Source organism: Poecilia formosa, unplaced genomic scaffold, assembly GCF_000485575.1.
Source record: "Poecilia formosa unplaced genomic scaffold, Poecilia_formosa-5.1.2 Scaffold9, whole genome shotgun sequence".
Classification (NCBI taxonomy): domain Eukaryota; kingdom Metazoa; phylum Chordata; class Actinopteri; order Cyprinodontiformes; family Poeciliidae; genus Poecilia; species Poecilia formosa.
In genome coordinates, this window is record NW_006799948.1 from 3,165,853 (window position 1) to 3,189,919 (window position 24,067).

At 41.1% G+C, this 24,067-nt stretch overlaps 1 protein-coding gene across 5 annotated transcripts in view; it reads right to left on the reverse strand.

Annotated features, from left to right (window-relative positions):
• dock4b (dedicator of cytokinesis 4b) overlaps positions 1–24,067 on the reverse strand; it is a 176,926-nt gene that overhangs the window by 94,926 nt on the left and 57,933 nt on the right. For 4 of the 5 annotated variants that reach the window (XM_007578639.2, XM_016664134.1, XM_016664117.1 and 1 more), the window contains exon 1: positions 18,994–19,238. The exons of the other annotated variant lie outside the window; for it this stretch is intronic. In XM_007578639.2, the coding sequence (XP_007578701.1) occupies positions 18,994–19,030 (37 nt within the window). In that variant the 5' untranslated portion in view covers positions 19,031–19,238. Of the gene's footprint in view, positions 1–18,993; positions 19,239–24,067 lie in introns of those variants that run through there. 5 annotated transcript variants of the gene reach the window in all.

Below are 24,067 nucleotides of genomic sequence, written 5' to 3' on the forward strand. Positions count from 1 at the left end.
TACTTTTCAGGAGATTGCAGTCTCTTTTTGTTCATTTTATATGTAAACGTATGCAATAAATATCTCTAATCCAAATTATTCCGAAAGTAGGTTATGATGTCAGTTTCACTTTCAGTTTGGCTGAGGTGATTCATCTGCACTGATGGGGCCATCTTCGGAAGACTGCATGAGATTCGGTCACATCGCTATTGGGTAATTAGAGCCCGGCTCAGCTTCTAATCCAACTTTTGCGAGGCAATGCCAGAGTATTATTATCCTATAGTTTCCACATTCCCTACATTGTCGAAACAGAAAGGACATGTCTAATACTATGACAGGGTATTAGTCTTTATGTCATGACTGTCTGTATCAGATACAAACAAAAAGTTATCTAGCGAGACAACTTTGTCCTTTTAAAAAAAAAAAAAAAAACAGAGAAAATGTAATAGCCGTCGTTCTGCAAGCTGACTCAAAGGATAAACTTTTTAAAAACCTGGTACGGCTTGCCTACAGGGACCAAAACAAAAATAAATTAATAACACTGTGCTTAACGATGAGGTTACGAACAGATTTCATTTCTCCCAACTCCTCTGAGTCTTATTAGGCCCCAAAAAAATAAAGCTGAAGTGGACATAAACAGGCTGGCTTCCGCTGGTCTTCTGACCCAAATGCATCGGAGAGACCAGGCTATACATCCAAATAAAACGCTGCCCCAGAAGCCTTTTATTCAATTCCCCCCTGAGAAAATAAAACAAGGGGAGCCTGTGACAAGTGGAGACAGAAAGACTGTATAACAGACGAAACAAGAGTGAGTGGTACTAGTCAGCAGGGAGTGCATGAAAAGCATGAGAGTGAATGAAAAGACCACAGTGTCCTTCATCTGTGCTTAGCTGCAGGGGCCGTCTGGCGCAGGTTCCGAACTTGGATGTTTGGATTTGGCTTTTGAGGTCAAGACATGGGAAGAATCAGAGAGGGGAAAGGGAGGCATGCGCTAGACGAACAATGTGTTTCCAAAAGAAGAGACTGGGCACCGGGAGACGGTCAAAGCTGAGGCAATTGAAGATACTTCCCAAGATTTGACGCGCGCGCGCGCACACACACACACACGCACACACACGCACACACACACACACACACACACTTAGTGGGCTCTCTCAAGGACACACAGATGGCAGGTGCTACACAAATACAAGCCACTGAAGCGTACCTTATTACCAACTAAGGCTGCCAGTCACTGATTCATAATAAGACCTGTTCTGCTCCTATTGAGAGGAAAAGGTCAGCTTGATTTGAAGCCTAAAGTGAATCCTGAAGCAGTTCTAATGTAGATGAAAGATAAAGAAAAGAGAGAACTAGCTGGACAGAGACTCCATAAACATCTTTACAACTTCTCATTAAGAAACGAGGAAACTCTGGTTTTAACTTTTAAAGTTTACTAGCAGAATTACTCCCCCCACCACTCCCTGATAACAACTTAAAATCGTCGCACTTACAGTTAATAATCCTAAAAGCCTACCGAACAAAAAAGGCATTCAACAGTGTGCACCACTGAGCTTCAGGCAACGAGGCTAAAAAAAAAATCTGAAAGCTCAGCCACAAGACCCACAAAGCTCAGTGGGGTAGGAAGAGCAGAGGCGACCATGTGAGAGGCTGGCGACAAAAGAGCCGAGCTGACGGCGACACGACAGCAACAGCGGTGAGGCATGACCGAGCCGAAAACACGACGAGAGCGGGATCTGCCACCGAACCCGAGCCTCGGAATAAAAATAAAGCGCGCGTCTCCCATGTGATACGCATCCTGCTTTCCATGAGCCATGAGACGTGGAAAACGGATGAGCTGGAAGTGGGAGTGTCTGTTACTATGAGGGGAACTGCTTCACATTCTTTCCTATCATGGAGAAGAAGGTCATGCTGAAAACTTAAAAAACAAAAAAAAAAGAAAAAAGGGTGAAATCAAGCATTCTCTAGTGACGCAGCATATGTGGGAGGCAAGGAACCTGAGACATCCTGCGTTGTAGGTGTTTCAAAAATGTACCAAACACTAATTTTACACCAACTCTGCAAAAAGAAAACAAGAAAAAAAAGATCTATTTCACAACCAAGTTGCTCATAGTTTCCGACTTAAAAATAGAGCGCAAACAAACCATTAAGCACAAATCTCTTGTTTCCAAAATGTCAAATTGGTGATAATGGAAAATATCCTTCCTCTAAAGTTCTTTAGTCATCTCTCCTCAAACTACAGGGATTATATAAATAGTAAAAAGAAGAGGGCAGACTCTTTGTATCCGCCGATGTAAACAAGAGTAATTTAGCCAACATGGGCGGGTGGATGCTTGCAGCTGATTCATACAGTGGCGACCTTTAAAATGAAATGCCCACTAAACCACGCACTGTGAGTGACTGTATGGCCTGTGTGAGTGTATGTTTGCGCGCGCACACGTGGTTAAACATTCCTGTGAGGCTGAGGGGCTCAGCTGTCATCAAGACCATTTTTCCCTGGCTGCCTGAATGCCACAGGTGGATCAAGAGGGGATTATTCCTGAAAGAGCCTGTGGAATTTTGAATTCGGATAAATGGGAAACGGGGACAAAAAAAAAAAAAGGCCAGCAGAGGAGTAGCTGTGGTTGTCAAAGCAAACCACGTAGGATGCAACAATGCTAAGAGCAATGGTGATTGAGAACCACACAGGGGAGATGCTCCTCTTGAACAGTCCCTCAACATGGAGAATAATTAAGCAATATCCGACTGCCACCCACACACACACACACACACACACACACACACACACACAAAGAAAAAAAATCTCTCTGTTTGCTTTGAATTTCCTTTTACTCAGTGGAGCTGCTTCACACTTTCCCTTGATCTCATCCATTAACGCTAACACACAAGTGTGGACCACGAGGCTGCTCTCCAATTTGCTCCATAATGGCTCTCGTCCCTGTCAGGGATCTCAAACGAAGGAGAATCCCAATTCCCCCCTCACATCCTTTAGAATAAATTGGGCAGCAGAAGTAGCTGTGGCCAAAGACACAGATACAAGGCAAAAAGGGGACAGGGGGCAAGCCCGACAGCGGCACCCGGAGGGTCAGGGTGTCAAACCGATGGCCCTGCTTCGCTAATTTGCTCACGCGCGGGTCCACACAGATGGAATCAATAAAGTAGAGTAAGAAAGTAAGAGAGGGGGGCGATGAGGAGAAAATGCCCCAGTTTTCTGATTTAGGTCAGCATCAGTCATGTGCATCCTCTAAAGCTGTCTGTAATTAAACAGAACTAGTTAAAAAGTCGGCAGGGGCCCCGCTGAACTTGAAGGGAAACTAGAGATGAGAGAACAGGGAGGGTGATTAATTTCCATCTTTGTATTTCTCCTCCCACAGTTACAGATGAACACGGATATATACAAACTAGATAGGTAGCCTCATTTGTGTGCTGGTTCAATCCCCAACACTCCCTGAGGGAGAGTTGAGATTTCTAAAGATGCTAATGAGCGTCAGGGAGAGTTACTTAAGCACAGCGAGGGGCCAAGAGAGACCCACCGGCATGGTGCTTGGCCAGCATCAGTGGTGCATCTCTGAGGAGAAGGTCCATGCAGACTGACAGCTGACAGCCCATCAACCCTCACATTCTCTCTGCCTCACTGGCTCCAGATTACCCGTATCGCTTCACATCTTGTCGCAGTTTATCTCTGCCCTAATATTCTTCGTTTTCCTCGTCAAGCAGCCTCTAAAAGAGGAAACCCAAAGCTTGGGGGATGTAAATAATTTGAAAGACCCTATATTAAAAGTTGCCACTGGTAAATTTCAGCTTTAATTGCTCCCTTAGAAATATAATTCGCCAAAGGTACCAAAGGTTCCCAAAGTGCAGTCAGATGATGAATGACCTGGCTGAGTTCTGCATAAAGGTCATCCATACAAGATGGCCACACATTATTTTACACAGCTTTCTGAATTCAGAATATTTAGCCAATCAGAATCAAGCTCTCTTTCTACAGATTCTCATAATAAATTTGCCTGACATTAAATCACTACTGTCTACTGAAGGATTAACCAGTGCTCAAGCAAAAAAACTGTTTCCTCGTTAGACAAGTTAGTCAGTAATATTACACGATAATCATCTGCAAAAAAAAAAAGACTCCGACTGCCGCCCCACAGAATTGTCTCGCCAACATTCAAGGACTGCTTTACAATTCTCCTTTGCAACATTTAAATGGGGTTGAACAGTGCAAAATGAAAAGACGACATTTGCTTGGATCTGATTGTGGCTGTGAAGTTGCTGGAGTTTATTAAATAGCTCTAACCACTAAAACCAAACGGCTAACCAAGCCTGACTATCATTCAAACAGCATAAAAGAAACAAAGCAGTTACATCTCAGGCATACGTTTCTGGGTTAAATAAGGACACCAACTGACTGAGGTCAAAGAGATAAACTCTGGCACAGGAGCATTACTGTCTCACAAATCATCAACCAGTGCTCAGAGGAATATAGCCAATTAGTTGACTATTCTTGAAAATAGGAGGACAACATGCTTTTAAAAGGCAGTGGATGTGAAATGAGATTTCAAACTTTGCCTTAGAAACATTTTGTTGACTGGTCTCTAAATGAAGCTTTATGGTGCAAACACACAATGCAAGAATTTAGCTTAAGTCTGAGAAAGACATAATCCCTCATCCATTATACGAGTGTGGAAAATGACACGTGTGCCAAACTGTACTGACGTAAAAGATGCTTGATTAAAAAGTTGCAGATTGGTGATTTAAATTCAAGGAGATTTAATTTTTCTGCAGGACGATTTTCAGACTCAAGAAGGATCCATTTATTATCAATTATCCCATCTACAAATGGTATTGTATGTGTAATTTTGCTTACTATAAACATAAAACAAAAACAAAAAAAGCAGACTACTGTCAAATCTGTATTCCTAGGTGGTGATGGTAAGGTTACATGTGCATTAGGGCAGCCAGTGCAAAGAGGATTATGGCTGCTGTCCAGCTGAAGGACTGGGATGAGTTTATGGGTGACGCATCAGCACTGATGGTGTCTGGAAATATTACCCTGCAAAAATCAATGGCACGGTACATAGCCGTTCAATCACCTCCATTACTACACTAACCTTTGAACTCGGGCCAAGCCGGAGAACAGGGAGCTGATGAGTGACCCACATCCCTCTCTCTCTACCCGTAGACTTTTGAGTTACAACCCGATCGTCTCATTTCAGCTACACGCCCAAACGTTCAATTGCCGCTTGAAGACACGACAGCAGCATCAGCACCCGTCATGCAGCATATGTCACAGATATGAGCAGTGACACATGCTCCATTTGTGCATTGGTATTTTTAGCACTCCCATAGTCATTATGTCAGCACAGCGCAGCAACGCAGACTGGCCAGACTGAAGTGAGAGAAAGACAGGAAGGAAGACAATGCTCTGTTCCCCTTGAACATGGGCATCCGCTTAAGCATGCATCTTGGCTGTAGAGAATGTGCTTCCTTCTACTAAAGATTTTTAAGGGTGATGGATCTGCAAGCACACCCAACTTCTCGAGCATAAAACTGCACCAGTAAGTGCTTTGGAGACTAAATCAAGAAGTAAGGATTCAATTTACAAAAGCAAGAGACACTCTTCAGCCAGTCTTTTACGTTACAATAAGAGAACAAAAGCATCCCTCTTCAAAAAGACAGAGTATGCTGGAAGTCCTGCAGGGCTGGAATATAATACTGGTCTCTGTGATGAGCATTAAAGATGCAATGAGACCACTGATAGGTCATTAGGTTGCTAATAAATAGCCAGAGTGACACATGATCTAGAAAGAGATTTCCACTATTGATCCATTTACTCGGGAAATTACTGCAGGGGAAACGATATAATGCTATTTTAAAATTGAAACGTCCTTGGGAGCGAAACGCACACACAACCAACAACAATAATGGAAGTCATCTGGATTCTAGTTGAAGCTGATGTTGTGTACGAAAAATACGTTTTTGCCTCCATCAGCTCCTCTGGAGTACTGAACCAGCTGCTTGGATTGTCCATCCTCCGTCATCACCCAAATCCAAGTGCTGCCATTCCATGCACAAAGACTCCCACAGTGGGGGGTTTCCTTCACATTTCCTCCTTTTGCACCCACACAAAGGGGATCCATTTCAGTTGCTGCGCTACTTTCCGCTTATAGTTTCTTCACACTCCTTCCCCGGAGGGTGCAACTGGAGTGGGGAGACAAGGGGGGGGTGGGACACCAGGTGGATATTCAGAGGGAGTTTTTAAGCTTGTGGCCAACAGTGGGGCAAGATCAGCCAATCAAAACATGTTTTTTGGCAAATCCGTTCAGGAAGCAAAGGAACTGATACCAGTGCCTGTAGCAACATTAAATCCAGCTTTATGGTTGCAAGGAGATTAAAACTACAGAAATATTTTCACAGAAGACTGACTTGTACAGCAGCACATAGTAGGATTTCATCTTAATCAGAAGGACTCCATCCCCCTTTCCCCCTTTCTTAGAAGATAAACAGAACTACATCTTGATCTGGTATTAATCACCAATCCTTTTGATTTTTACAGTTAAACACAAGCTATGAACAAGATTACCCAATCTGCTTTAATAACTTTCCTTGCACCCGTTTCAGAGAAAAGTCAAGCGTTTGCTCAAACATTCTCTGTGCAAAATTCAATAAGTTTGTCATAAAATCTCAAATTGCAAATAAATAAATGATAAAACAAATGGCATTTGTAGTATTTAGCTAATCTCTCTACCCACTCTAGCCACTCGCACAAGGTGGTCAAGATGGATGGAAAAATACATACAAGCCAAGAATGTGTGTTCAGAATCAAAATCGAAATGTTCCAGCCAGGATTTCTCAATTTTTTAGCCGGATTATTATTGGCTTAAGAAGTGCTGACAAAGGCTTTTTTTTTTTTTTAAATGAACTCTTTACTGGCTAAAGTTTCAAATGAGAAGGCAAATAGGACATTAACAGATCAATGAGTTGGACAACAATCAAAATCAGCGTCTTGGATAATTTCACAAGCAACATGTTGATAATCGATGTTAATCTGGTCTTAAATCAGTAACTCTGCATCATGGGAAAAATGAAGAACAGGTTGAACATAGAAGCCACTACAGAAAGTGACTCTTTTTTTGTTTGTTTTGTTTTTGTTTTTTTTAGAAAGATTTAGAAATGAAGTTAGTGTTGAGTTGGAGGATATTGAGCCAGCTGGAAGCAGGAAGATCCAGAATGCCTTTCCAAGTATTATTCTGCCAAATGAGTAAAACCGGAAGAGTTCAATGTCAAAACAGAAGGGCTTCTAAATGCAACATTCACCAAGCTTCTTTTGAACAAACATACATTTTAGTTTCGACATATGGTTGCATTTTATTGTGATAGGATAAAAAAAAGCATTGCATTCATGTGTATTACTGTAAGACAATTACATACTGCATGTGATTTAGCCATGCTTCACACCCACATGTGTGTGGGTGTGAAGCTCGGACGCATCTTTGCCATTATCTGACCTTCAATAACAGTAGTACGAATAAAATGACATTTTCTTCACTCCCTCAAATAGAAAACGTAAAAAGTGGAGTCTTGTTTGGGAACACAGTCTGCACTGATCCAATTACAACCCGAGTCAAAAAGTTTCACTAGTCTTGGAAAAATTTTAACTGGATTTAGTTTGTGACCAAAACATAAAAATAAAAGTAATCAAACTACGAACCTGGAGTTTGGTCTTTTAGTGACACGATGTTAATAATTACTTGGTATATTAACTAAATGAATGTATAATAATGAACCTGTGGTTCTGGCGAGTCAGTGGTCAGGTTTTCCCAAAAGGTATTAACGTATTGACTTTCTAATTAAAAAAAGAAAAGAAAAACTGATATCTATGATTATGATATCTAAAATTTATCAAGCATTGTTGCTTCACTTTGTTGAAGTAACACAGACTCATCTACAGATGAAAATATGAACATGCCCCAGGTCAGTGTGCCTCTTTGACAGCAACAAGCCAGCAATTACCATTTGTTTATGGAGTTGTGGGGATAGATAATGCCAAAAATATGTAAATATGACACTTTATGTGTGTTTACATTTTCTCTAGTAGTTGGGAAAAAATTTTTTATTGGAATCCCAAAACCACATTTCCTGGAAGAAGACAATCAAAATAAATGGAGAAACGTTAAGGCATTCATCATCAAATTGGGTAAAAAAAAAAACTAACAAAAAAACCCTGAGGTGAATACAAAATGTCTCTAATGTGGGTATGAATGGATGAATTATTCAGTTCCCAAGGGGAAATTTTGTTTTTCAGGCATTTCAAACTTACAGAACTATAAAATACACACATTTAGGGACATGTTTACTGTGGGTACAAAGGGGCTTTTCCATTGATCTAAAATATCCTAAATCCAAAAAGAAAAGAAAAAAATAAGTCAGGTTGAAAACTGCAAAAGGCGAAAATGGAAAAGAGGCAAAAAGTCGAGGATCCGTCCCAAGACTATTTATGCATCCATTAATTTACAAGTGATATAAGTGGGGTTAACTTTCATTAATGGGCTCAGAATAATGATCAGCACATACAAGTCAATCCAACTGTTCTTTAATTCACTTTATATTAAAAATAAATAAAATGCTGCTATATCAAAACAGTTCAAATTTTGTTACACCTTTCATATTTGCTGTTTTTTTTTTGTTTTTTTTTGCAAGCAAAGCATTTCACTCTTGAGCAAGGTTTGCACAAGTAGAGTTTTCTTTGTTATGAGCGCCTTAAAAGGAAACCTCAAATTGACCCACGCTAGAATTGGCAGCTCAGGCCGCAAATGAAAAGAATCGGCGTCAGACTTTTGGATTGCTACGCTTCTAACGAGACCAGCTGACAAATTTGTTCATCGCTATGTAAACTAAGGATGTTTTTCGGGAGAAAGGTTCAAAAATAGTCTACAGCTAGAAGGGTTAAATGCCAGAAGAACACTAGACCTTCTGAACCAACAAAAGAAACCTTCTTGTGCAACTTCCAAAATAGGAACACAAACAAAGCCACCCTGCACCCCCCCTCTATACACACACACACACACACACACACACACACACACACACACACACACACCCCAATGCCAACATTTGCTGTTGTTGGAAGAATACTGAACAGGCCCCCGTTAAATCGACAATGATAGACAGGAAATGACTCGTGGTTTTCCCCCACAGACAAACCAGTAGCTCAAATTTGTCAGCGTTTCTTCATTATTACCATCGACCGTTATTAATTTAAACCCTTTAACTAAAAACTCGCTTTCCGTCTGTGTGGTTGGAGAGCTTCTCCTCTGATGTGGATAAATGTTCCAAATAGTAAGAGTCCCTGATGAAGGCTGATGGGAAGAGATGTAAAAAGTGAACTGGGTCACAGTTGGGGGTTTAGTAAACCTGATGAATTAAACAGACTCTCTGAGGCAATAATGCTTTACACCCACACGATTTATTTAGGAATTTATGGGAACTGTTCAAATGAGAGGAGGCAGTCAGTCATAGAGCTGCCGGCTGACTTTTAGTGGAGGAAATCTCGTTTCACAGTATTGAATCCAAATGTTGCATCTAAACAAAGAACAAAAAGAAAACAACCAAAGCAGTCATTTGTCCAATAACCTGCTTAGTGCAAGTCAGTTTCAATCTGCGAATCAATCTTGCCGTCAATTTAACAAATGGGTTTCTTAAACTAGGTGAAAAAGGGCATCTACAACAAAGTGAAGCAATATATATATATATATATATATATATATATATATATATATATATATATATATATATATATAAAGCCTTTATGAAGCCAGCCTGATGTCAAAGTGGCATTTCTGCCTGGTCAGTGGCGGGAAATGAGGGGGAGGCAACAAGAGTATTGGGGACAGGCAGCGCGCCAGCCCATCACTTGTAGCAGGTTGACTCGTTGACAGGCCAGACCACCAGCTCACGAGGAGCAGGAAACAAACAGCTCGCATGTACAGACCTACATGGTGGGCAAAGTGCAAATGTGGTGGCAATTGAACGATATCAGAGGTACATGAAGAAGTGCTGTAGAAAACACACAGAGCGGGTAACAACGCTGCCCACAGAAGCCGAGGTCTGAGAGTTATCGGCAAAGCTGCAGTTGATCCTCCCCACTGTGATCTTTGCAGAGAAGCGGAGGGAGCGGTGGAGACGTGAAAACAGTTCAATCTCAGGGAGGACAGAGAGGGGTCTACAATCGATCAATGTCACAGAGCCCGCAGTCAATACACAGTCATATTACATACCTGCAGTCTGGGAGAGATTTTCATGGTCAATCCTACGACTAAGTATGCAATGTTATACCATATGGACACAGGACACAAGAGATGCTAATGCAAAGAACCTCAATAGGCAGATGGGAAGGCTAGCACAACAATATTTGCACATTGATTGACAGGTGTAATAAACTACGAAACATAAATGCCAAGGTGTTATGAGATCAGCAGCTTTTGAAACCAAATTCAGAAAGAAGGGGGCGCCAATAAAGGAACGGACTTGATTAGATTGAAACCTATACATGCCACACACACACACACATACACACGCAACTCAGTGAAAATATAAAGCAATCTATCAAGCATTGTAGAGGTGAAACAAGATTTCTTGTGAAAGTGAAGTCAAAGCTAATAGCGTTGGAGACTCTGCTCTTCAGTCCATCCAACTGCGTTACTACACAAAAATATATGAATATACACTTCAAACATCAAATGTCCTAAATTTACATCCGTGGTTATTTTCAAAACTCAACTGAGAATTTATTTCAGGATGTGGAAGATCTTCTGTATCTACAGCTTTACTCCAAAGCCAAAGGGGGGTATCTACGGTGTTTTATCATCTTCAGGCATGTAGTCTGCTGAGGCCAACGTGAACACACGCGTGCAAAACAGAGTGCGCAAATTCGCATATGAAGCATACACACACAGTGCATCAGGGGATTTCTAGGACAGGTGAGTATGGATTGAGAGCAGGGAGGGGGTGAGAAAAACGATGTATGTGGAAGAGAGATAAAGGTGGGAGGAAAAAAAAAGACAGCAGCATGGACCCTGAGAAGTGGCTACGAAGAGAAAGGGAAGAAAAATCCAGACAGAACAGGAACGGGTGAGCAGAAGCTAAGGAAATAGGGGCGGGGGGGGAGGAGGAGATGGGGTCATCACAGTGCGACCTGCTGTCTCTGTAAAGAGCTCACCCTACGAGAACGAACCAGAGAGAGGAGGTGAGAGAAAACATGAGGGAAAAGAAAGCCGATGAGCAAAGGAGAAATACAATGCGATTTCTATTTAATTGAGACACTAAAAAAAAAAAAAAAAAACATCGGAGCAGACTTCGGAGGGAAATTCAGACGCCACTGCTCGGTGAACTCCCAGCCAAGGTCGTAACCGGCTTTCGCCTCCCTTTCTTCCTCCATCTCCCACATCTACACCAATCCTGAAGTTCACTCTGACCACAGCTCGTAAATTCACAAGGGGTCCGATCTATAATACACTTGACAACCAAGATCCAGATTTTGTTGGGTTCATACGTCCAACTCTGTTCATCAGAAGCTCTTCAAAAAGGTGAACCATTTCAGCTACTCAATTGAGAAACTGAAATTATTTACGCTAATTTGATGAAGTGATATTTCTAATAGGGAAATGTTATAATTTATGCAGTCACCGGGTGTATTGCTTATTTGAAGGTCGTCCTGGAGAGACTCACCAAGTCCTTACAACAAGGTTAAGTCAGAAAAGGTCATTGCTAAAGAACTTGCTTATATTTTCAGTGGACATAAATGGAAAGAAAAAATAGGGTTGACAAAAGGCAGAAAAAAGAAAAAGTCTTGAGAAGACTGTAAAGATAAATCTATTCAAACGTTAGTTGACTCACAAGGCCTGAGTCTGTTTTCCAAAAGCCCTGAGGCTGAACTCCTTTTATTAGTATGTTAGCAATGAAACTAACTCATTCGTTTCAGTGAAAAAAAAAAAAAAAAAGACTGTAGGTACGTGTAGCTATCACCAAATGAGGTTTCAAATGGTGCTTTGAGGTCACATTAGCACTTTGGGTTACTCCAAATCAATGACCACTTCCTCCATGATCAATGCATGGATGCCTGAAAAAACCAAACGCATTCGAGCCAAAGCTGATGCCACTCCAGGAAACGAGTCTTGTGCCCCAAATGAGAAAATTAAAAGCGAGTGTTTCTGCATGCATAAACAGCTCCTCTCAACCTGCCACTCACAGTGATTGCCACTGGCAGCCGCTCTTCATTTATGAAGGGAGGCATGCCTGTCATTCTTCCCTCGGCCCACACAAACAGCAAATACACAAACATGTAGCACATGCCTCCGTTGCCTCCGCTGCAGGGGTGCTACTGATCAGTTAAATGGTTGAATTCCTAATAGGACACGTCCCATTAACATCTCTGACACAGAAATCACAGACTGATATTGAGGAAAGAGAACTTCCGCCAGTTTCGCCTTTCAAGCTGCTTGGCAAAACCAAACGAAATCAAAAGTGGCACGTCTATTCAGGGATGCTAACCAAATGATGTTTGTTTTCTACAACTGATAACGTCCACCTACTTTAGTGTACCCATTTTCCAACCCAGATGAGAGATTTTTCTGTTTAAAAAAAAATGTAATGAAGCTCCAATGAGTTTACTTGTGGCTATACTTTCAATGAGGCGTTTGAAGTCAGTCGTAATACAGCTGTTCACATAGTGATGCGTCTCACATCAATGCGCATCACAGTTTGCAAAACAAAAAAATAAAATTATGGAAATCACTTCATATTAAGCAATGCTTTTGTAGGGCCTGTGTTTTCCACACACAGTCATAAACCATCTGACAAATCAGCATTGGAGATCTAGTCTAGTCAGTGTGGGACTAATTGTCAAATAAATGTAAATGCAAATAAATGTAAAAACAAACAAAAAAAAAAACAGGTAGGCATCAGCCAACTCAATGCAAAAGAAAAAAAACATGATTAAATAAAACAATCATTACCTCATCTTTAGAAAAACAAATCTAGCTTTTACTTTGAAAGTTACATCTTTCCTCATTCTCTGTTGCAACCAGTTGTGTAATAGCGATAATGCTAACTCAGGGTTGGACAACAAATCAATAATATATCCCAACAGACACACGGCAGGCAATATCTATAGAACCACACAGCATTCTGGGAGATGCAGGCAGAGGGAAGGGATTTAATTGCTCAAACTCTTCACGGTCAAGCTAAGCAAGGTTGGCCGCATCAACTAACTCACTGTCACCTAGCAACAGCTTGCACAGCAGCCGTTTCAGGTTTCACCACCGTTCCTCACAACCGTTTAAACATTTTTTTTTTAAATGGTGTTGAGTGGAGATAAAACAGGAAAGGTAATGCCACTACTTTGGCAGCATTTTGGATATTTACAACAAAATTATTATTTACAAAATTACAAAATTATTTACGACAATTATCAATATCGACTGATATGAAACGCTTATATCGTGATAAGCTTTTCAGCCACATCATCCAACCCCACTCTAACTTATAACAAAATACTCCGTTTTTTTCTCCCTCCATTTTCTCCTATACAACAGAAATGTGCTAAAATTTTCCGCTTGATTATTGAATTATTTTTAACTCAATTTTCTGTTATTTCGCCGCAAATGTCAGTCATCACCCCAATCGACCTTCAATTTCTTTTTAAAAATTGAGGGCATCACTCACAGCATTTTTTTCAATTCTTGTTTGATTGCTGGCTCGCAATATTATAATGGAGTTTCATAAAGTGGGGTGAGTCCTTGGTCAGTAATACGTGTTTTATTACCAAAGCATTTCATTTTTGCACAGAACAATTTGTACACAATTGTCTGTTAATTCAGCCTTTTTTTTTGTCCAGATGTCCGTCTTTAAACTACCTTATCAGTACAGTTTACATTTCACATTATGCTAACATTAACACAAGCATAATGTGGAATATTATGCTTTTGTAAATTGCTAAAGTAACTTTTGATGATACATAATAATGTGCATGAACATTCACATATATGCATGAATTAAAAAGCATTTGGTGTGTATGCAAACTCATACATTTGCTCGTTTTCTGATTTTCTTATTTTGCTGATAAAACCAATGACCTACAGGTTGGATGAACATGACCTATAATTAAACAAGCCAACAGAGTTGCAAATGAGACAAATAATTCATGTCAAATCAAATTGAAATAATGGCCATTAACATCACTATATGCATTCTGGTTAACTGGTAATCACTCAACCATGCATCTACGAGATGATGCACAATCTTCCTATTGTGAGCATGCTACACTGCCACTGCAAAGGAAATGCAGCTAAGATCCCCCCAACCCACAGCCTGTCTCAAAAACCACGTGAATGTGGACAGGCAATTATAGCATATGGTTTTCATGCGTCACATAAACCAATGAGCCTATGAAAAAAATAAAACTATACATTTTAACAACACAAGCAACAGGAGTAGTACTGCTGAATGAGCGCAGCAGAAAAGAAACATTTTCTTGTTGAGGTATTTGCTTCGCTGACCCAAGTCAATTAGTGATGAACAAACAAGTCAAGACAGTCGTACGTCACACGTCCATGTAGATATATGTGCGCACTGTTAAACAGCTTAAATAAAACTAGATTGCTGAATTTGAAAAATTAACAGAGAACTGTCCGACCTGTTTTATTCACAAGGGAGCCTAAAATGTGCTAAATGATTCTCTAGTGACGTGATGCTCGTTTGTGTATCTCTGTGGGCAAGACACACAGCACAGAAAGGCTTCCATCTCTACAAAAGGAGATGAAGCAATTACATGCTGGTAGGTCTCACCTCGCCACGCCCCTGTTACCCACCATCCCCCCATGCGTTGCCCTGGGGTTTGCTGCATTAAGAAATCATGGGTATAATGGTGGAATGGGCCTCAGGGCCTCCAACCAAAACAACCTGCTAATCCCCCGCGGAGTGGGGGGATAACGAAGGGGTTGATTTTGAGGGCAAGGAAGTCGACCTGACAATGAGTCCACCCCTGACACGCGCCAGCACCCTAAACACCCCCCACACCCCACCACTCCTCCAGAACCCCATGGACTAGCGACATGCTCCCAAAGGAGGAAGACATAATGTCAGCCAAGGGAGAGCAGGAAAGCCTGAGGCCTCATGTTCGCCCTCTATCTCAGCCAAGCATGAACAGTCTATCATGCTGCAACCTTCTCACTTTCTTTTTTTTTTTTTGATGCTCCTAGCTTGTTTTGCCACAGCACTCGCAGAAAAGAAAACAGATGAATAGAAAATGATTCTTTTCACAACCACTGGCGAAGAATTGCGCTTGGGCGAGAACGGATCCAGGACAGGCTCGTTTAAAATGTTTTAATTACTTGTCTGAATTCTGATGAGCAATGACACGGTTGATTGGCTGAATCAAAAGACCTTAATGAGGAAAAAAGGGCTTTGCCCGGTCGAACGTCTAATCTCTCCGAAACGTAACAGTGCAGCCTCAAGTGGTTTGTGTAGCCAGTGGGCGAGTCACAGGGTATGTGACATCTGTGACCGACTGCTCTTTATGTTCTTATAGACATTCGTGGATATGTGAGTCACTACAAATCAATATCATGACGATGTCTTTTGTTATTCCTGAAGGAAAAGATACATCCCCTTAATTATAGAATCGGATACACCATCTCTCTTTAATCTTCTAACCTTCTTGTAATATCTTATTAACCAATAATTACCCTACTAATGACCTAATGGGCATCCGGATATCAACCTGCTAAGACTCCATCCATATTTCATGAATGGCATTGGCTCCCGTCATCCAGGGGGCCACAATTTTTGCTCATAAGTCAAATTGACATCAAACACCGCAAATTCCCAATTAGACAGAGAGGCGTTCTGAGCTCATCCCGATTTGCCCCTGAGATCAAATGCTCCTGTGAGGATCTAAGGAAACTCAACCATCAAAAAAAAGGAGAGAATAATAATAAAAAAAAATGATTCTCTGTCAAATAGGGTACAGAACGTTTGTTGAAAGCACCTGGAGATCACAGTCAAGTTTAAAATGGCTAATGTAAGGAGTAACACGGCATCTCCAGAGCAAAAGTATTACTGATCGGTGTAACATTAAAAAGGACGTTGTACGTTGTACAAGCTCCTGGGAGAAACTGTAAAAAACTGGGTGTTCTTTCCAGAGATTTCTGGTGGGGATCGATGGTCAGGACTGGTATGATGCTTTGTCCTCCCAAATAAGCAGTCTGGATTCCAGTAATCTGATTTTTTGTCTTGTAATAGCATGGGGTTACTGGAGACACCTCGAGTTATGATCTAAGGTTGTAGTGAAATCATTACCATTTTGGAAAAGGGTAGTGTAGCCCATAATTCCACAGCTTGCATGCACCATCACACCATTAGACAATAACAATATTGGGATTTCTACAGCAAGTTTTGTATTAACTTTGGTTCACTTATTCTTGGTAAAACCTAAGTAGGGCTGTTGAGCATCAGTGATTTTGTCGTACAGTAAGACAAGTGACATCATCTGATCCATTTAACCATTTTCTTTAACTCAAACCTTTGCAGGGTCATGACTGGCGGAAAAATGTCCAGCGGCAAATTAATTTCCAGTCCAACAGGGGGCAGCATAGAAACACATGGACACATTTAAACCTAAGCCATATAAACCTAACAAGCCTGTATTTAGACTGCAGAAGTGTCCAAAGAGCATGCATGTGCAGGGTTACAACATGCAAATGTCAAACAAACCAAGGACCTTCTCGTTGAAGGCAACAGCACCAATAATTGTACAAGGATACGCCCAAAGTCTAAAAATAAAAAGTCAGAATGCCAACCCAAACATTCCCAGGTCAATCTAATCTAAAGAGACAGTACACTAGGTTCAGGTGTTCCCAGTCAGCTCTCGACTTTAAAAAATTCCCCACTTCTTCATTCCCCTTCAAAAAAGAAAAGCGCTCAGTTTTGTCCCTATCCGATTTATTGATACAGTACACCAATGTGTCATTTAGTAAGGTTTTAGCATCATTTGTCCATTTCATATGTTGCACAAATATACGTCATCACTATGTCACAAATATTGATGCTTTTGACTTTTGATCATCAAATAAGCTCATCCCTTTAAATTTCAACAATCACCATCGTGATGCTCCTTAAGCACAGAAAAGCTTTTCTTCAGTCCATATTGATTCAGCTGATCTAACAGAATGAGTTACATCCTCTCCAGACACCAACCAGACAAACTGACCCTCTGATTTCATCCAGTTCACATGCTGTAGCTTATGACTTAAAGTTGCGGCGACCGCTCTCTGCTATAAAACATCTTCTAGTCATGTTTGCTTGTGTGGGTGTGCATCCATGTGTGTGTGCATGCGTGCATGTCTGTGCGCTTGTGGATAATGCTAGCTGAATTTCACAACAGGAAAACACTGCCGTTCCTTCCTCAAAAGAGAAACAACTCAAAAGGAAGTCTGTGGCTGCCAACACGTCTTAAGGAATAAATCACAGCCAATTAAGAGTCTTACTGCTGTTATTGTGCAAAATGGGGGGGGAATGGATAAAAAATTAATCCAATTAACTGGGCACCCTTAAGAAGTCTTCGGACAATGGTTACTATTTAGCCTCGAAAATAAATGACCTCCTTTAATTCAGCAGAGTGAACTTTGACAGCCGGGTGTGGGTTTAAGTAGCTAAATGGGCTTAAATCCATTTGTCTCTGGAAATATAGGGGTTGTGGGCTCCAGAGGAGTGTATAGCACAGGATCAAATAAGCCATAACTGTGCAGCGATTTAAGTCGGATAGGGAAGGGAAGCAAACACTCACCAGGGGAAACATTTCACAAAGCGGTCAGGTGACAATGACAACTGGAGACCAAATGCTGAGTTCTACCTTCTTCACAAACTGCAGGTGATGGTGTTAAAAGTACTGGATTTTGGGGGACACTTTGCAACGCAAAACTATATGACCCCTCCCCCCTCCCACCCATAATCATCCTGTAGTGACAAATTGCAGTTTAAATCGGTTTTAATAAGGTGGCAAACACTCCCACCCATTGATTAAGTCCCTTTGAATGAAACTGTTGAGGCATGCATTGACCGAAAGCATCTCCACGGAGCAGATCTCTCCAGAGAATGTCCATATGACAGACTCGTGTCCCTCCTGATTGATTCCCCCAATACACACACTAGCCCCCCAGCTCAATAAGCTGCACCAGGTTTTGCAGACAAATACGGAAATCCGCGCAAACACATCAACAGGACAAAGTCTACCGGCGGGATTGTCGCAACAACAATTGGCACCGCTTGCGTTGTTGTCGCTTGTTTGAGTGTGTGATTCCCAGACTGTCTGGAACAATGCGATGTGGAGGACACACACGCAAACACACACACACGCATACACACACTGCTACCATGATCCCCACGCGTCCATGTCTATTTCACCCTGAGATCGCGCCGGGTGACCGAGGACCTCCTAATTACTTTTTTTCCCCTCCATCTACGAGGGGTTTTCTCTCGGATAATTTGTACAGAAATACGCCGACATTCAGCGACTGCCCGAAGCTTAGCTGGGGTTCCCATTCAAACAGACAGAAGAGCAGAAACAGTGATTTTTCTTTTTTTTTCTTTTTTCTTTTTTTTTTAAGAAACGCTGTCCGGCTAATGTCAGCAAAACATGGCGAAAATAAAAATAATAATAATAATAAAAAAAAAAAACCCGTAAGCATCAAACCGTGGGGTTCTCTAGTAGAAAATGATAGGTATGTTTTGCGATGCGAGACTCAATTAAAAACTGAAACAGCCCAGTAAAATGATGCTTCATAAATAATAATAATAATAATAATAATAATAATAATAAACAATACCTAAGTCATAGAACCAGTTCACAATCCACACATGTATTTACACACAAATGCACTTGTGAGAGCAAGAAGAATATGGCAACCGCTTTTCGTTTCACTGAGAATATCAATAATAAAAACGTGCAATAATAAAACTCACCGACGCCGTATTTCTCATGTTCCGTAGGTATCCACATGTTTATGCTCGGGACACTTAAGCGAGCGGACGGAATAGCAGCGAAACGTCGGGTTCTAGGTGTGTGTGAAGCATTCTATTAGTGGGCTCTCCTCCGGTCGGTAGCAGGAGTCATTGTTTAGGTTACAGAAAGGAGAAAGCGTCGCCTCCACCACACACACCGCCGCTGCCGTTGCTGCTGCTGCTGCTGCTCGTAGTGGTACGGAGTCGTGCCGCTTTCAGGGTCTGTGGGAAACGTGACAACCGCGAGTTGAGTCCGCATTCAGGGGCTGGCTTAGGAAAATTTTGATTTCATTAGTACATTGGTTTTTGATGTGCTGGTGGAAGAGGGGGGCGGGGGGGAAAGCATTACTGCCTCATACTCTGTCTTGAAAAAACTCGCATGTTTAACTACGTAAGTCAACGTAGCTATGTTTAGAGTTTAAGCGACAAGCCCACATAGACATCACTGCATAGCACACAATACTGAAGCTAAAGGTAAATGAATGGGTCTCAATATTTAAACATGAAAAAAATAAATCTAAAATGTTTTTATTATATTTAGCCCCATTTACTTGGAAAAACCTAAATAAAATCCAAGTAAATTATTCTAAATATTTAAGACAACTGTTTAATAAAAAGAGCCCCGATTTACCCCTTGTGCAAAAGCACCTAAGACTCACAAGAAAACACTTAAGAACAAACAGCATTATGAAGACAAAACACCAAAATGATCAGGGAAAGTCATGAGAAGTCCAATACAAAGTTAAGTTCAATCCACATATCAAAGTATGATGTTGGAGCAAGTCTGATGCAAATCAGAATTTATTTTCTCAATAAGATTTAACTTGCATGATTAAACTAACCAAGGACATTTTTCAGTACTTGGTTGAAAAAATGCTAAGGGTATAACAAAACTGCAAGGTCAGCATTAATCAAGAAAGCATAAGTCAATAAAAGAGCTGCAGAGATGCAAAGCTCAAGTGGTAGAATTTGCTGAGGACAAGTGCATGGTTGTTAGATGCTCACTAAAAGAAGAAGGGTGACTTGGCTAACGTGAAAGATGTTAGCCTGGTCGGTCGAGACCAAAACTTACGTTTCTGGCCCACAGAGAGCATTTGACCACAAACAGAATGCTGACAAGACAGTGGAGACTGAGACTAAAAGTTCCCATTCTGGCAGGCAGGAGCAGTTAAAATAAAGTGTTCTGCCAAAAACATTTTCACTTCAAGTTGTCTGAATGGGCCCTCTGTAGTGTAAGCATAGTAAGGAAACATGGACACTGGATAACGATGCTGAAATTGGTATCCAGTAAAAGAATCCTTAACATTTCAATAACTTCTGGTTCAAAACCTAAAATTTTCAGACTGTTCAAACTTGAGTTCATGCTGAGGAAACTGCACATATTTCTACAAGGAAATTATCTTATTAGAAACAGATTGATATTGAAGACAGAAATTACCTTTTGCTGTTTTACTATCATAATGACTGTGGCAATGGAATAGAAATGCATTTAAAAAAAAATTAGTTAGAATCCACTGCATGTGTCGAATTTGCCTGCTTCACAATTTCACTTAAATAAAGATCACTTTTAAAAGTACAACTCTCTTTTTCCATCAAATGATAGTAGACTCAAGTTGAAGCTGTGATTTTAGTAAAGGAATTTCCGAGCAGCACTTTAACGCAACTTCATTGGGAGCGCGGCGAGAGGAGGAAAAAAATAGCAAAGCATTCTGGGAATTGTAGTATCAGACATTGAAGTCATAATTTCATTTTATGCATTTACGACTCCACATTTCAGCTGACCAGTAGCTTTGTTTTTAGATCGTCTGGGTGAACGTAGTCGTTGAAGTTTTTAGTTGCTCTTTTTAAATTATAAAATTATTTTTGCTGTGTAGGTCCATAAATAAAACGTACAGGGATTTACATTTTGACAGAAAAATGCGTGTTCTGTGCATAGGGGATCATGGTGCCGATTTGAATCATGACCTTGGAATAGCGTAGGAGCCTCTTGGACAGATTCAGTGGGCCGGGACAAACTGTGCATGAAAAATTCATGGGGGTTTTCAAATGAGGGAGCAGAGAAATGAACTAAAATATCAAAGAAAACATTAAATGAAAATCATCTGACACAAATTCACACAACTCTGTTTTTTCTTCTTCTACTGCTGCTGCTCCCCCTCGGATCACCTGGGTGTAGCTGCTGTTGCCTTTAAGTACAAAGGATCCTGACAAACACCCTCTCTGCATTCCTCATGCGGCGGATAGTGCATTTAAAAATTCTTTGAAGTGTCAAAAGTGACTCGTTTCTTTGTGCCTCATCACCAGCTCGCATGTCCACTTTACCCACCCCACCTTTGTAGTTCGTACGGGAGATTGTGAGCAGACGCACCCCGAAAAAGCAAACAACCTGAGTCTCTTCCTCATTCATGTGTTAAGGTAACTGTCATGGTATGCTTTCTTACAGAGTGGGATTATTATTATTTTTTTTTACTTTTCTTACAGTGGGTTTACCACTACATCCCATAGCTTTGATATTTGTGATTGGTGCAGGCTGGAAGTGTTGGAATGCTCCATTTAACATATGAATAAACCATGAGCAAAAGGAGTAAAGTAAGCCAAGGAGCCCCATGGAATCACCCCTGAGAGGATAGGAGATTAAAGCCAGAGTGCATTTTCTTGTATATGAAGAGGAAACAAGGGGTAGTTCTATATCGCCAAATGAATGGCTAAGCTTCCCATTTAATGTAGCGATAAAGAAGGAAAGAAGTGATTACACAGAAGAGATTAGCCTGAGCTGGAACGTCAAGACAAATGCAGCCCGTCATGGTAAGAAAGTTGGATTCTGAAGTGAGAACCTTAAGAATTAAAAGTGAAAACCAACAAGGATGCCCCATGATGTGAGAATTCCAATTAAGAAGAAAGGGTCCATCTTGGCGGTCATTACGCCAATCATCACCATCATCCGGACTGTGCTCCAGGTCCAAGATGAATTCAGACAGCATTTGATAATTGTTGTGGTCAATGATAAGTTGTCTTCTACTAGCAATAAAGCCACAAGTACAAAAGTATTTCTTTATTTTATGCACTCAGAAACCTGACAGAATGCTCACTGCCTCTGCTTAGTACCTACAACTGACTTATTGGGATGCAAACAGCCCAATACTGCAATAGGATATATTGCAGTAGCTATAACTACCTTTTTTTTTAAAAAAAAATTTACCTTGGCAGCCATGTCAGATTTTTAACTCCGGGTTTGTGAAGGAGCTCCAACTTCGAATTCCATTCTCGGGGAAGGTTTCATTTAATTTTGCTGAATTAGAACTAAGAAATACTAGCTTCTAAGTCCAGATGGTTTACAAGGCACACCAAGTAGTAAATCTTACTGGTTTTTCCAATGGTTAAGTTGGGTGAGATCCCATTCCAAGATCCAAGTTTCCACTCTTTAGTTCGGCGCAGATTCACCAAGATCATCTTTTCTGCACCTTCCATTTTCAAAAGTTATTCAATTTTGGAATACCTTTTCTAAAATTTTGGAATAAAACATCCTTTTAAAGAAGGTTGTTAAAATTAGATATTACAGCACTCTAAAGGCCCAAGTGCTAGATTTCAGAATAATGACAAAAGAACTGGTAAAGCAAGCAACGCATTTAGTCTTTTTGTGTTGTCCTGTGGGGTTTCTATATAGACACTGAACCAAATCACAGACAAATGGCGAAAAACTGAGCTTATCATCACTTTTAGACAAACAAACAAAAAAAAAACACAGTTTAACATAATCTTTCACAAAAGTAATAAAGAACAACTGTAGAGGATTCAAAGAGTCACGTGCAGCTTTGTCCGGGTCTCCGACAAAGGGTTACAGTTCAAATCAAAAATAAACCCAATAAAATTGAGTTTTATAAAGGTTCTGGGAGAACTTGGAAGTGAAGGTGAGTTTGCTTGGAATGACCCAAAAATAACTCAGAAGTCTAACAATTGACAGATGAAGTAACAACTGCTGGACAGAAGGTAAAAAAAAAAAAACAGGGTGAGAGATCAAAGGTGGCATGTCTGCCCGCTGAACAGACCATGAGAGGATTACTGTCAGATTTAGGGCACATCAAGCATCCAGCAGTGTCTTCAGGTGCTATTTTTTCATCCTTCCTGTCATCTCGTCTTTGCCCTCTCGCTCTGTCCTCTACCCAACATCCCTCCATCTCCCCACGTTCATCCTGAACTTTCTCAGAAGACGTCGCGTGTCTCACGTGGAGTCGGATGTTTGTCTGCGGCGTCGGCCGATGAAGATAGCTCATCTTTTCCGCTGTTTGACCACCATCCTCTTTTCATCTCTGGCCACGCCACATCTGTGGCACATAAATCAAGCCGGTTGGGGCGGGAAGGCGAAAGGGAGAGGAATTTCTGGTGCACTCGCATCGAATGAGATGGACGTACTAGTTTTTGAGGCACAAACAAGTTAAAGTAAACAAAGGTGGCCGAAGCGCTCAAGTTTCATTTTTGGTGCAGCTCTGGCTGCTTCTTTTTTTGTGTGTGTGTGTGTGTGTGTGTGTGTGTGTGTCCTCTCATTTTATGGGTTTCAAACCACCACAAGCTACTGGTTTAGAATGCCATAAAGGGGGAGCACAAACAGCGGGCCCAACTCTAACCCCGGCGGACGAAACGGAAGAGACACTGGCTTATCTCGAGAGACCATTCCATATCGTGGCTTCTTAGCACTTTTCAGCTCTGATTTAATTCACACCAGGAAACGTGGGTCAGATGAGGGGGGGGGGGAAAAGCATATGCCTCCCTCAGCTCACACACAGCAGGCTATATCCTCACCTCCAGCAGAAGCAGGCCTCTAAATATAGCCATGAAAATAGGCTGTGCCTTGGTAAGGAAAAAAAACAACACTCTTCCATGCACATTGTACTGTTTAAAGACAAGAGGAATATTCGAGAGGAATCGGAGTTATTTACTTTGCTTTTTGCAGGATTTGTCCCGCTTATTGCAGTTTAGTCAAAGTCTAAGTTTAGTCAGTCGGTGGATCACAAAAACACATGAATCATGTACTGATGGC